This window comes from Xiphias gladius, chromosome 3, assembly GCF_016859285.1.
Source record: "Xiphias gladius isolate SHS-SW01 ecotype Sanya breed wild chromosome 3, ASM1685928v1, whole genome shotgun sequence".
In the NCBI taxonomy this organism is placed as follows: domain Eukaryota; kingdom Metazoa; phylum Chordata; class Actinopteri; order Istiophoriformes; family Xiphiidae; genus Xiphias; species Xiphias gladius.
Genome location: NC_053402.1, coordinates 16,032,694 through 16,045,296, shown reverse-complemented (window position 1 = coordinate 16,045,296; position 12,603 = coordinate 16,032,694). Strand labels below are relative to the sequence as shown.

The following is a 12,603-nucleotide window of genomic DNA, read 5'->3' as shown; positions in this document are numbered from 1 at the left end:
CTCACAAGCTCTCTGAAATTATCTGCATATTTTCATCTCCATCTTATATGTGGGAAGCGTATTTGAAGCCCATAAAAGGATCAGCGGCCGTGTAACTGCTGCTCCACGTTTCACCACAGTGATGCATCTCGGCACTGTCACACCGCTCTCTAATTTGGAGGAGCTCTGCTCAGGCCTAAAGCACCAGAGAGCGACAAGAAATTCTCCGACTCACTGTTGTATAATTAAAGGAGAAATGTTTGCCTCAGCGGCCTCGTCACACCAGTATAGAAACCCTTGTTAGCCACCAGTGCCGGATTAGAAGGCCTTTGTTGCTGGCTAGTGGCCACGCAGCATTTGAGTGCGTCGTATGTATGTATATGAGATGTATGTGTGTGTGTGTGTGTGTGTGTGTGTGTGTGTGTGTCATAGAAGGACAGGCACACAGGAAACTGGAGGGAAACACCATATTGAGGCACCAAATGTTAGCACAGCTTCCCAGATTCCCTCCTGATATTTATGGATTCTGATTTAATGTGCATAAAAATAGCAGTGAATAATTGATTTTTTTCTCCTTTTTTTCCATGCACCCACCTTTCTTCTTACTCAACGATTACGACTGGTTGAATCTTGCTGCTGGCACTAAATTATTAACGACAAACTGTTTTAATTAAGTCTCAAGTTACAGGAGCTTTTATTGAATCAAATATTATTCAGGGTCCCTTGGAATGTGTTACTACACATTGTGACACAGTTTTTTAAACTTTGAACCAAAACTTCGCTCAAAATCTCTTTCTTTTTTTTTCAGTCCGTATGCAACATTGAAGTTTTGCGTTCAATACTTGTAGCTCTGTTGCTCCTGACGGCTCTCTGCTGCAGGAAAATGTTTCACATCTGTGCCCTGGTCTGTTCTCTGAAACTATGCTATAATGAGCATGACGGATGGGTGATTTAGTGTTGCTGGTGTTTTTATTTACACTCATAATTTAGATAGAATGCATTTGTGTCATGTATTGGTGCGTTAGTTGTGTGTGTTGTGTATGTTTGTGTGGTTGTGCGGATACATATGAACAGTCATTAGCTTTAAGGTACTTATATGTGGGAATCAGAAAACATTTTAATATGAAGTAGTAAAAAAGACATTGTTGTCGTTCTTTATATATAATTTCATGACTCACTGGGAGCTGGGAGATTCCTGTGCACGGCGGGGGTCTGAGGAGGATGCTAGTGGCAGGATTTAACGGCAGGAATCAAAGGTCAAAGGTGCCTCCAGGTTCCACATCTGGAACTTTGCCCAGATCCTGTCTGGGCTGCTGTCAAAGTGGGCAGCCAGCCGCACTCTAATGTGTATTTGCAACACAAAGGGAGAGGACAGGGGTGGGCATAAGATGGGCTTTGATTTCTCAGAGATTTATGGGCGTGATGAAATCAGCTTTGAATAAAGTGGGCTTGCCCATTTTCTCTGTCATTTAGCTACATCAGAAGGCTCCAGTGTTTGTTCCGGGAGACAGACATCCTGCATAAAAAAAAAAAAGCAACAAATCTAAAGAGAAAGAAGAGAGGAGGGCTGCAGCTTCCTCTGAAGTCCTCACATGTCCCATTCAGGAAGCCATCAGCTGGCTGCAGCCCATTGTATGTGCTGCTTCACGACCATTAATGCCGCTCCAGAGAAATTCCCAACCATAGGCTTATGGAAATAATACTTATGTGTCCCCGGGATACCAAGAAAGCAGTCGGCTGCCTTATCCTTGCCTTTTTTTTTGTAACAGTTTAACACAGTGAAATATCCTGATCTTTATCAGCTTCATCAACATTATCTAGTTAAACAGTGTTGATGTATGTATACAGCCACTGAAGCAAGTACCCGGTGGATGGTGATGAGGGTGGCCTCTTCTCAGTCCCTTCTCCCCCATCCTGCATGTCCTGCAGTAAATACTAAGTGGCCCCCAGTGACCCTACCAGTGATAAATAACCCTTAGGGTTAACTACGTTTGAAATGGAGCTGTGAGGCCATTGTAGGCCTCTGGCGTGTTCTTGACATCCCCAATATGTTATCTGTATGCCCAGGGACTTTTACCACCGCAGCATTAACTGGCCTCTCTTTTGTGTCAGGACTGATGAAGTTAGGAAGAGTTCTTTTAATCAACAAAGCTGAGAATGAGATTTTAATCCTCTGTCTACATGTTCAGCAGCCATAATGAGCTTTTGCACAAAATGCACACAGGCTGCGTAGGATGTGACATGTGTTTGTGTGCGTGTGTGTGGTGTTCTTTGTTTTGCTGCATAACATGCTGCACGCTCGCATGTGTGCATATGTGCACAGATGGCATTGGGTAGTATGTGAATGCGTATGTGAACTAATGGTAATTGTACCTTGGCGTCTGGTAGGCGGCTCAAAAAAGGCTGGTGTTTATCTTTCCGGGCTGCTGGTGTTATCTCTGAAAATGTCTGGAGCCTGAAGATGCTCTGATCCATGTCATGTAACATGGAACTGGCACGAAAATTTGAGAGCATGAGTATTAAAGTAAAGCAGCAATCATTCAACTGGTAAAGTGCACCATCTGAATTTTATAATGTGCCTAAGGTAGTACAAAAAATATAAAGGAAAGGACTTTCGCACCTCCCTTCATGAATGTCATAATGTTCAGATTGTATTGAAACTGTGTTAAAGAGGTGTTGATTCAGCTGTATGCTCATTTGGGAGGCTGCAGGTTTTGGTGCTGTTGAACTTTATTGCATTTTGTTGACAGGCGTTTCTATTATTTGGTCCACCCCATTCAAATCAATGAGGGTAGGTGAAATAACAGAAGCACCTCTCTGTATGATACAGTTCAACAGCACCACGTAGAGGTGCTGCTGAATCAACACTTCTTCAAAACAGTTTTGACACAAACTAAGCTAAATGGCTAATCTAAAATAAGGTTATTCAGCAAATGGTCAATTGAATGTGATAGTTTTAGAATTGGTCCAAATGGCAGACATTAGGGCCTATTTACCATTATACTATTTCATGTGTTCTAACTGGTTTCCTGTATTAGACTTAGCAAAGAACCTCTGAGAAACAATATTTGTTCGAATCTCACCTCCTCCGAAGTGTATCCATCATTTCTTCTGTTCCTACTAATGATAAAAACGTCACCAGACATATAAACCAGCGCTGGCAGCCCTAAACTTTGTCTCTGATGTGAAGTATAAGACATCTATAAACTTCTTTTGATCAAAGGCAGAATCCTATTTCAATAATCCACAGTGGTGTCAACTTCTGAGAGGGAGCACGAGAGAGGATTAGTGTCAAATTACCCCAGTATTGTGTATGCTTTAAACAGGAAAAAGTGTTGGGTCCCTGGTATGGGAGAAACACAAATGTATTCTATACCATATGTCTCAAATAATAATCTGCAAACCTTCAAATAAGCACTCTGCAGTTAATAGTTATCTAGACTACAAAAAGTGTGTTGCAGTTGTCCACCTAGTGGAATTGGATGTATGTGCAAGCAACTGGATCCCCAAAATCCTTCCTTATTCTCATGAGCACTGAGTGGCTGACTGCTCAGGGGCCTCATGTTGTAACACAGTTTAAGGGAAAACATGTAGACCTGAAGGTGACCAGAATCTATTCAGTAGCACCCGTGAACCGGCCTACGCCTAACAACTAACGGCGATCTAATAGCGAAATAATTAGGCCTTAGATCTGATTATTTTATGGTAAATTGCTCTAAATCACAGCGTGGATCGCTGTTCTGCTGGCAGTGAGTGTACATGGTAAATCCAAAATCCTTAATTCATTGGAAATTGAACATTTGATGCATGTAAGATTGTATTTTCTGATATCTTCTCTGAGGAGCCCTTTGTATTTACAAAGTTGTTTCCGTTTACAGTCTGGATGCTGGGGAATCAATAATCGTATGCATTTAAGGTACATGAAAAACTAATTTAGCAATTTTACTGAGGAATCGTTCGAAAAATCAGAAGTCACTGTTTACACGTTAAAGAAAAATAGTGAACTTTAACTTTTCAAAGGGTTTGATTTATTTGATTATTTGAGGTGTACTTGTTCCCTCACTAGGACAACTTACTATACAGTATATATACAATAAGGCATTATACCTGCACAGTGAGTGTATTTATCTGGCTATATTGTGCACATGTGTTTCTCCAGGTTTTTCACCAACAGCTGTATGTTTCCCCGCAGGTGAATGACTGGGTCCTGGGGGTGTCTTGTGTGCCATAGCTCCACCACGTGGTAAAATGTAGCTACTACAACGAGCCGTGTGTGACTAAAAGTAGCATGCCATTCTCTTTAATAGCACACCCAGCATGAGTTCAGAGTAAGACCAACAGGAAATATCTGGTTCCCAATTTCACCTGGTGTGAAAAGTTACAAGTGTAAGAATCAGCTTAAGAGAAAAGTAGGCTCCTTCTCAAGATAATGCATATCACTGAAACTTTGCAGCAGTGCGCAGAATTCATTTCAAAAGGTTTATTTAGAAGAATAATGACAAAAATGGAAATGTGTGTTTGTACAAAGCAAATTAATCACAGGACATGACACACTTGCAACACAAAGTAGGCTATACATTTCAAGAATAGTAGATAAAAAGCACCATTTTTCAAAACTAGATTACAAAATGCAAAACATTTTTATTTGGCATATCAAGAACAATGATAATTCAAGAAAGACTTCATGACTTTATGAAAACTTAATGATATATATATATTTTTTTAACTTTCTGTGGATTTACTCATTTCCTTCAAGAAGAACACAGATATTCTAAGTAAGGCACATTGTTCAAAGCATCTGACACTCAAAAAAGACAACACAATTTAAAAAAGCTTGATACTCTGGCAGTTGAAGCAACATCTCTTTGGCACAGCTGCATGATTTGTGAGAGACACAAACTCTATCACAAAATGAGCATGACAATGTTAACTTGACAACACTATGTACAAAATGTATGTAAAAATGTTATAAATATGTCTAAAAACCACAGACATTATGTACATCTTTGTACTGAACAAAAGGCAGGATTTTTTCATCGTTGTTATCACACATGATGGATTTGTGGAAATCGGGTGCCAGCATGCAACAAAAGTCAATATGTCACCAACACATTTCTAAACACATGTTGAGGACACTCTGTCACCACAGGAAACATTTGTAGTGTTGTTAAAATTCACATGACAAAACAGGTGTGATACAGGATGGGCACGGGAAAATATAGCAAAAAGAGATCCCCAGCAGGGATGAACTTCTCCTTTTCGTGTTTACAATTGTTAATGACACATGCACTTTTGTTGTGTTGTTGGGATGTCAGTCCATGGTCTGTGGGCAGTAGGCACAGTGCGATGTTGTGGTAAGGGGTCTCCTTACAACCCCTCCTCTTTTCCTCCTCCGCTCCCTCTCTCATTCTTTCTTCCTCAGGACGATATAAATGAGGCCACTGATGAGACAGAGAGGGAACGCTACCCAGGCCAGCACGTAGGCGTAGCCGAACTGCTTATTGGAGCCGTCATCTGGACTCATCACAGTGTAGATGATGGCCCCACACATCACAAACAAACCTAGGAAAGACGAGAGCAGAGGTGACGAGGGTCCTAAGGAATCTGAGGCGAATCCAGATGATCTCACTACTCCACCCGCATCTGCTCAGGGTGTGACCCCGTCAGTGTGTGATGAAGTCATACTCACTTGCCAAGATCTGGAAGATGGCGGTGAAGAAGAAGCGTCCGCCCTTGACCAGTCTGAAGAGCTGATACACAAACGCAATGAGGGAAAAGAAGCAGAAGAGCAGGGACAGGATCATGAGGGCTTGAACCGCCTGGATCCAGTCTAGAAGACAGACAGAAAAGACGGAGAGCACGAATATAAACACATTCATTACTTTTCCATGCCAAAGGCAATTAAGGCGCAAAGCATTATTTATTTTGTTTTTCAGGAATGCTAACAAACCTTCATTGCTGGCTGGCGTGCAGTGGTAGCCTCCATTGCTTATCATGCAATTGTACCATAGATCTGTGCTCCTATGTCCACCTACAGACCAGGCCTAGTAAACACAACAACACAGAGCCATTTAAACACATCGCAGCATCCACAACAGGAGCATGCGTCTACAATATCCAACAACAGTGATAGCTGAGGGTCATAGGATATAACTGGCCAGAGTCTCGGCCCTGTTCTACTCTGCGTTTTGCACAAGTTAAAAGTGAAGGGAAAAACAGTTTAACGGGACAACTTACACTGGCTGCTGTTGACACAATGAGGAGAATGAGGATGATCAAGTGCAAGATAAGCACTCCGAGCAGGATGAGCAGCATCTTTCAAGTAGATCTGGAGGGATACATAAGAAAAAAAAGGAGTCAGTCCACCTGAATTGTCCATCCGCCCAAAGCCCCGCCAGGGGTGCAGCGCAATGTCAGCTCGACTCGACGCCAGATGGCGCTGTATCCCCGCTCCTGCACCGACCGCAATGTTTACCTCAATGTGAAAGTATCGCCTTACATTGAAACGTAGAAAGAAAGAAAGAACTGTAATATCTTCCTGATGGGCTCGGGTGGTTTTGGGGGAAACCAAACGTGATTTCACGATACTGAGCTTTTTTGGATCAATTCACGAGTCCAAATGGTTCGACCGCCACTCGTTATTTTGAGCAACGCGTGCTTTGCGTAGCCTATCAAGTAAAAAAAAAAAAAGGAAAAAAAAAAAGAAAACAAAGCTTCAGGGAAAAGTTTGGCGGAAAGCATTGTGGGTCGATGTGAGTAAGAAAGACTCATTCACGACCGATCGGTGCATCCCGCCGGAAAAACAAACTCAGCCCATCTGCGTGAAAAAAAAACATTCCAGCGTAGCGCGGCCATGCGTGAGCCTCAAACTTTGGTCCTATGAGCGTTTTAATCTAACCAGGGGGTTTCTAAACCCAAAACGACGACAGGCGAGCGAGTCAGTCGGGAAAAGCCGCGACGCATTAGACAAAGTTGCATTTTGCAGAGGCTACAAGTAAATCCAAAGTCGATTTAAAGTCCAGGGGTAGAATCCTGTTGTATGAGTGTTGGGAGGGAGGGGGGGGGGGAGTCAATGAAAAGGTAAGTGCGCCGACAAAAGCCAAAGGAAAAGGCTCCAACACATTAGTCCAACTTACAAAAAGGCAAAGCAAGAGGTTTGTTTTCGTGAATAGGAGGTGCGGAAGTGAAGAGTTGGTAAAGTGTCACCCAGCTTCTGCCTCTCTCGACTCTCTCTCTGCGGCTACTATTCCAGATGTGGCTCACACACCCCAGTCAGTCCCTTTCTCCGCCTGAGAACACCGCCCTGCAGGCCCTGCACGTCACCAGAGGCCCGCTCCAAAACGGTTTTTTTTTTTTTTTTTTTTTTTTTTTTTTCTTTTCTCCCCTTTCTTGCCGTGGTAGCCTATCATCTGGATGAAACTAAAGTCCGCGAGATTGTATGGAGTATCCTATGGTATTATTGTGCAGACCGCAAAGCTTTAACAGTGGAAGCTTACGGACGTCAGCCATTATCTCACACCTACTAATAAAAAAAAACATTTTGACGTAACCTGTTAAATTCCAAGGAGGGCGTGTCGTGTCGATGGCACTTAGCAATTTAATGATTCGTGTGTTATCAGTGCACTTTACTGTTTATATGTGCCCGAGGTTTTTTAATATTTACATGCTGCACAGTGTGTCTCTGTTTTTTTTTTTCTTTATAGGCCACACCTGAAAAACCCAACTATTTGAGCAGCAACTCTCAGGACAGTCAGGGGGACTCTTTGCCTTGTTCCGGTTGGTTGCGTTTGGCTGGACAGCCTTGTGCACATTGAGCTACATAAAAAATAAAAAAAAAAACACGGCCAGCAGTATTCTGTCCAGATAGTTTGTGTGTGCCTGGATGTGAACAGACCAGCCCTCTGGAGGCCCCGCGGTATGCCCAGAATGCCTGTGTGTGTGTGAAGCAGGCCGCCTGTTTACTCCTGCGTCTGTAGAGAGAAGGGAGAGTTTGTCCAGTGCCAGAGGGAGTTAACATGGTGCAGTGTTTCAGTCATGTTGAATTAATGGAACAGCTTGGATCTCCCCACGCACGAGATTCAAGGATGAGTGACAAAGATTTGCCTGCCGCAGCGTGCCATGGTTCTGCATCCCTCATTACACTGTGGTCTCAGGCCATTTCCTCACAAGTGACAAAGTTGTAAACCAAACCGGAATGCAAATGACAACAGCGACAAAAGGACAAGCACACATTTGCTGTTTTGAAACCATCAAAGTCCAAATGGGACTGTGATCTGGTGCTGGAGCCGGAGAACACAGCTCGTGCCTCTCTGTGCTCTCCCTCAGAGTTGTTGGCTCACCAGGTGGATTCCTGTGGCCTGTGTTTGTAAACATGCGAGGGGAGGAACTGTGAGCTGCTGCCCAGGCTCGCTGTGGGATGCCGTCTGAGGCGGTGCCGTGGGCCCCGGCAGAGCTGGAAGAGGCACAGAGAGAGAGAGCCCTCTGACAATCAGCCGACCGCTCAGCTGGACGCGCCGCGCTTTATGAAGTTGTAATTGGTGCAGTGGTCAGGGGGAAGGCAGTGCCCGCAGCAGCAGGGTGAGAAGTCAAACCCGCCTGCCCAGTTAGAGCAGGTGTGTGTGGAGACTATAAATGTCACAGTGGTCTAACACTGTGCTATTACTCACAAAGTGGACGTACATTATACAGAGCAGAATATTAAAGGGTTGGACCTATTTCTTGCTGTTGATGTATAAAAATCCAGTCAAAGAATAACAACGATAATGATAGCTTTAAATTATAACGTTACACTGTCGCCTCTGTTGTTGCTGTAAGATATCATAATACAGCATCTCTGAAGCATTCCTCAGCAAATGAAGCTTCACTGCAGTGAGCCACAGAGTGCCCCACCCTTTTCTTTATTACAGTTTTATGTAATTTAATAAGCCGTGCAATAAATGTATCATTAGACACTGGTTGGATATTTAATAATATTTATAAAAACATGCAAATACTGCCTTTTTAATGAATCTTGTAAGTAGTTATTGTTTGATGTTTTGTGATAAATATTTCTGTATGAAACCCACCCATCGGCAAAAAAAATCCTCAGTAATTGTGCGGACACTTTTTTTTTACATGGTTGATAAACCATCCAAACCCCCCCCAAACCCATTAAATGAAAACACACAGCTCCTTTTCTTTTAAAACTGAAAGATTACAAAAGCCAAAGGGGGGAGGAGGAGCTCACCACCAGCAACTGTAGTCGCAGCCATTGTGGTGAGGCTGCAGCTGAAATATAAAACTGTCACACCCCTCTTTCTTGAGAGATTCACCAGGACAAAGGTGAGCTATTTCAGAAAGTTACTTATTTCAAAAGTAAAATGACTGGATTTGTGGATATTAACTGGAGAACTTTCTGCTTCCCAAAAATTATTCCTCACTGATTTGTGAAAAAGAGCTAAAGTACCTCGAGTAAAACAGCTGATCAAAAACAAAACCACAGAGTCGTCATGGTGATTTCACACTTATTTCATGAAAATGAAAAGTTATAATGCTATGAAAAATTTGACTTTTACTTGGTTGGGAAAAATCTGTTTTTAACAGTAAACGCATACTAACCCCACAAGAGACTTCATTGCATACAGTGAGGATGTCTCTGGTTTGGGAATGAATTCTTTAATCATTCTATTAATCTTACAATGATAACATGTTGATTTTGTTATTTTCTTGAGAGGGCTATTACAATGTATATCTGCATCTATGTTTACATCAGTATTTCTATATTGGACTTCTGTGATAAAGGCTGGGAGTCACTGTGAGTGCTACAGTTACAGTTTTTTTAAGTTTCATTATGTCAGGTTTGTGTTTATGAACTTAGACCAGTGAGCATATCAAAAGTCAAGACAAGACTTGTGTCGAGTCGGGTTGTATTACTGGAATGGTCTGCTGTTTTTTGACAGAATGAGTCAACCTCAGTTCAAGCTCAGCCCTGGTATACAGCACTGGGCTCCACCTGCAGGAGTGGCCAAATGACTCTTGGACTGCTCCAGCTCCAATAGCAAACATGGGACTGAGGGAAGTGTGAGACAATTAGGGATTAGGTTTTGGTTTTGGGTATGACCCTGGCGTGGCTGTCTGGAAGACATCTTGTGGGACAGCTGAACAGGCAATTTTACTTGTGGGAATATAAAGGAATGATGGAACGCCCCAGTGCTCCTTCACCTATGGAGATCTCTGCCAAAACAAGAGGAAACACTAAAGCTCTGAAGTCAATCTGGTCAAATGTCATCAGGAGAAGCTGACAACGCCTGTTCGCTAAAAAGTCCTCTGGTCATCTCACTGGACATTTCTCGGTAACAGCTGGGAAACCGTTGAATCTACACAGCTACAAATCTTCACAAATCTTCATACTTTTGTTAGAGCATGGGTTAGTTCAGCCTGTTTATGCTGTGGCCTAGTTTGGTCTCAAATGCATAACTCTGTCTACTTTGAAACCATAGACAGTGACATTGCTCTTGCAGATGCATTCTCCGCTTTCCAGGATGTGCATGGCTCTTTCCTTGTGCTGTCCGATCCTCAGGGCTCAACTGGCCGCGCTGTGCTGGTCTTAGTGTTTATGTTTCGCCACTTAGTGACTATCAGATAACGTCCCGCAGAGCTGGAGACGAGCCCTCCAGACCCAGAGCTACGTTAAAGGGTTGCACACTTAGCAAGGTCATGTTACACTGTTCACGCACAATGGCACTGATATTATAATTTGTGTTGACAAGGACCATACATATACACAAAATAAAAAATCTCTGTGCTGTGCTGTGTGTCAAAGCAACACAATATGCCGGTCTGTGCACAAGCATAAAGCAGGATCATATTAGAGCAACTGTGCCGTATATGCCCTGTTTCACTTCTCCCATTTTGAACTCTGAAGTTGCAAAATTGGCCATGACCAAGCTGAAGATCTCCATTGGCTACAAGCTAAATCAGATAAAGCGGGCCAAAATGTTTGAGAGGGGAAAGGGCTTCATTTCTTTCCCTTAAGAAATGGGCCTGTCCCTCCCTATGAAGCAACAACAACCAAATAAATCAGAGACATACGGCATGATGAACTCCAGATTGTGGCACCCTAGTGATCCTAAACATGTGCTAATCATTAGCCCCTGGCTTCCTGTTGGAGTCGATGTCATCAGCACACACATCCCAGCAGGCAAGACCAGCATACACACTGTTCCTTTGAACCAGAGCGATACTGGCCTTAAGGCTTTGGAATGAAGCAACAAAAGCTATGAAAGAATTCAATTTGAATCGCCTTGCTCTCATTTCTACACTGTTCTTACAGATCTGTAATCTATGGATAAATATCTAATCTGCATTAGACACACTCCATGCTAGTTATTTATAATTCCAATCAAATGTGTCTGAATAAACACTCAGGGTCATATGATTCGTTTGCTTTAAGGTCTGCAGCTAAAATTCCCTACAACTCCCATGGAAGAAAATAATTCTTGTCTCCTTGTCTCCCTGTATCAGTGGTTTTCTCATTCCTGCTGCTGTGCTATCTTTCCCGGGCAGTGTATCTGTGCTCCTTTGACAGCTAACAGTGCAGCACTTCCTTTACAGGCTGCCAGTTCAGAGTTATGTGAAACAAGGTGCGCGCCAGCAAATATTTTCTTCCCTAAAGTTTTGCCAGCACTTCGTAGCTTTTATAAATCAGCTCTACCTGCAAGGAGCTGACTAACCGGCTTTTAGCACACTATCTTTGTAGAAACTATGTACAGTGCTGCCTCTGGGGTCAAAGGTCACGATAGGCCAATGTAAACACCTAACACCTGAGCTCATTTACTCTCTGAGGTAAGATGTGTTTACATGGGTAGTGCTGGCGAGTGCAGCTCTGATATCCTGAGGTCATCAAGAGGGTTTTACTCATGGTTACACCAGGCACTGACTTTATTAAGTCTTTGTGTAAAACAGCTGAGAGGTGAGTCAGCAGATTAATAGCTTTAGGACAGCTAGCAAAGGGCTAGCTGTTGACTTCTGTGGAAGAAAGGAGGCAAAAAAAACAAAAACAAAAAAACCCCAGACAACCATGAATAAGATAATTCTCAAGCATGCTGCTGAATGAGTTTTAGTTGTATCCCTGTCTAGATCAGCCCCGCTGCTTAAGTTATGAGTCATCTATCTGTTGATACAAGAAGCCAAACTTGATCGTGGAATCAATAACTCTCATGGTGGGCTTTTTAGTAGAAGAACACGGCTGGTCAAACTTGATTTGTTTTGCGGAATGCGGTGATAGCAGTGGCCTGGCCAAAGGAAACTGTGGCCATGCCGTAAGGCCTGGCATGGAGGACAGCATCTGTGTTGTGTGTGCTCATCCGTCGGCATCGGTCTGGACTGCAGCCCAGAACATCCACTCGCACAAGATTTGCACTGAACCCTCTGACAGCTCCTCTCAGTGGCAGAATGAAGGAGGGGGCGTGGATGGATTGATAAACTTTGGCAGGCACAGCAATGCACTAGCCCATGCTACAAATCCACAGACGATACACACACTTGGAAATATCCTCAAATTCACAGGCACAATTGCTCTGACAGTCCTTCCCTGACCCGGAGATTAACCCAAACACTCTCTGTAAAATACCTCTCCCTGACCTC

The 12,603-nt window shown here is 43.1% G+C and overlaps 1 protein-coding gene across 1 annotated transcript; it reads right to left on the bottom strand.

The window, feature by feature from the left end:
- Positions 1-4,444: 4,444 nt before the first annotated feature.
- On the bottom strand, positions 4,445-7,272 carry pmp22a (peripheral myelin protein 22a). The gene is made up of 5 exons (XM_040154948.1): positions 7,116-7,272; positions 6,217-6,307; positions 5,930-6,023; positions 5,669-5,809; positions 4,445-5,541 (listed from the first exon to the last, which is right to left on the bottom strand). Exons 2-5 carry the CDS (start codon positions 6,292-6,294, stop codon positions 5,384-5,386), a joined length of 471 nt encoding a protein of 156 aa, XP_040010882.1. The 5' UTR covers positions 6,295-6,307; positions 7,116-7,272; the 3' UTR covers positions 4,445-5,383.
- Positions 7,273-12,603: the final 5,331 nt, after the last annotated feature.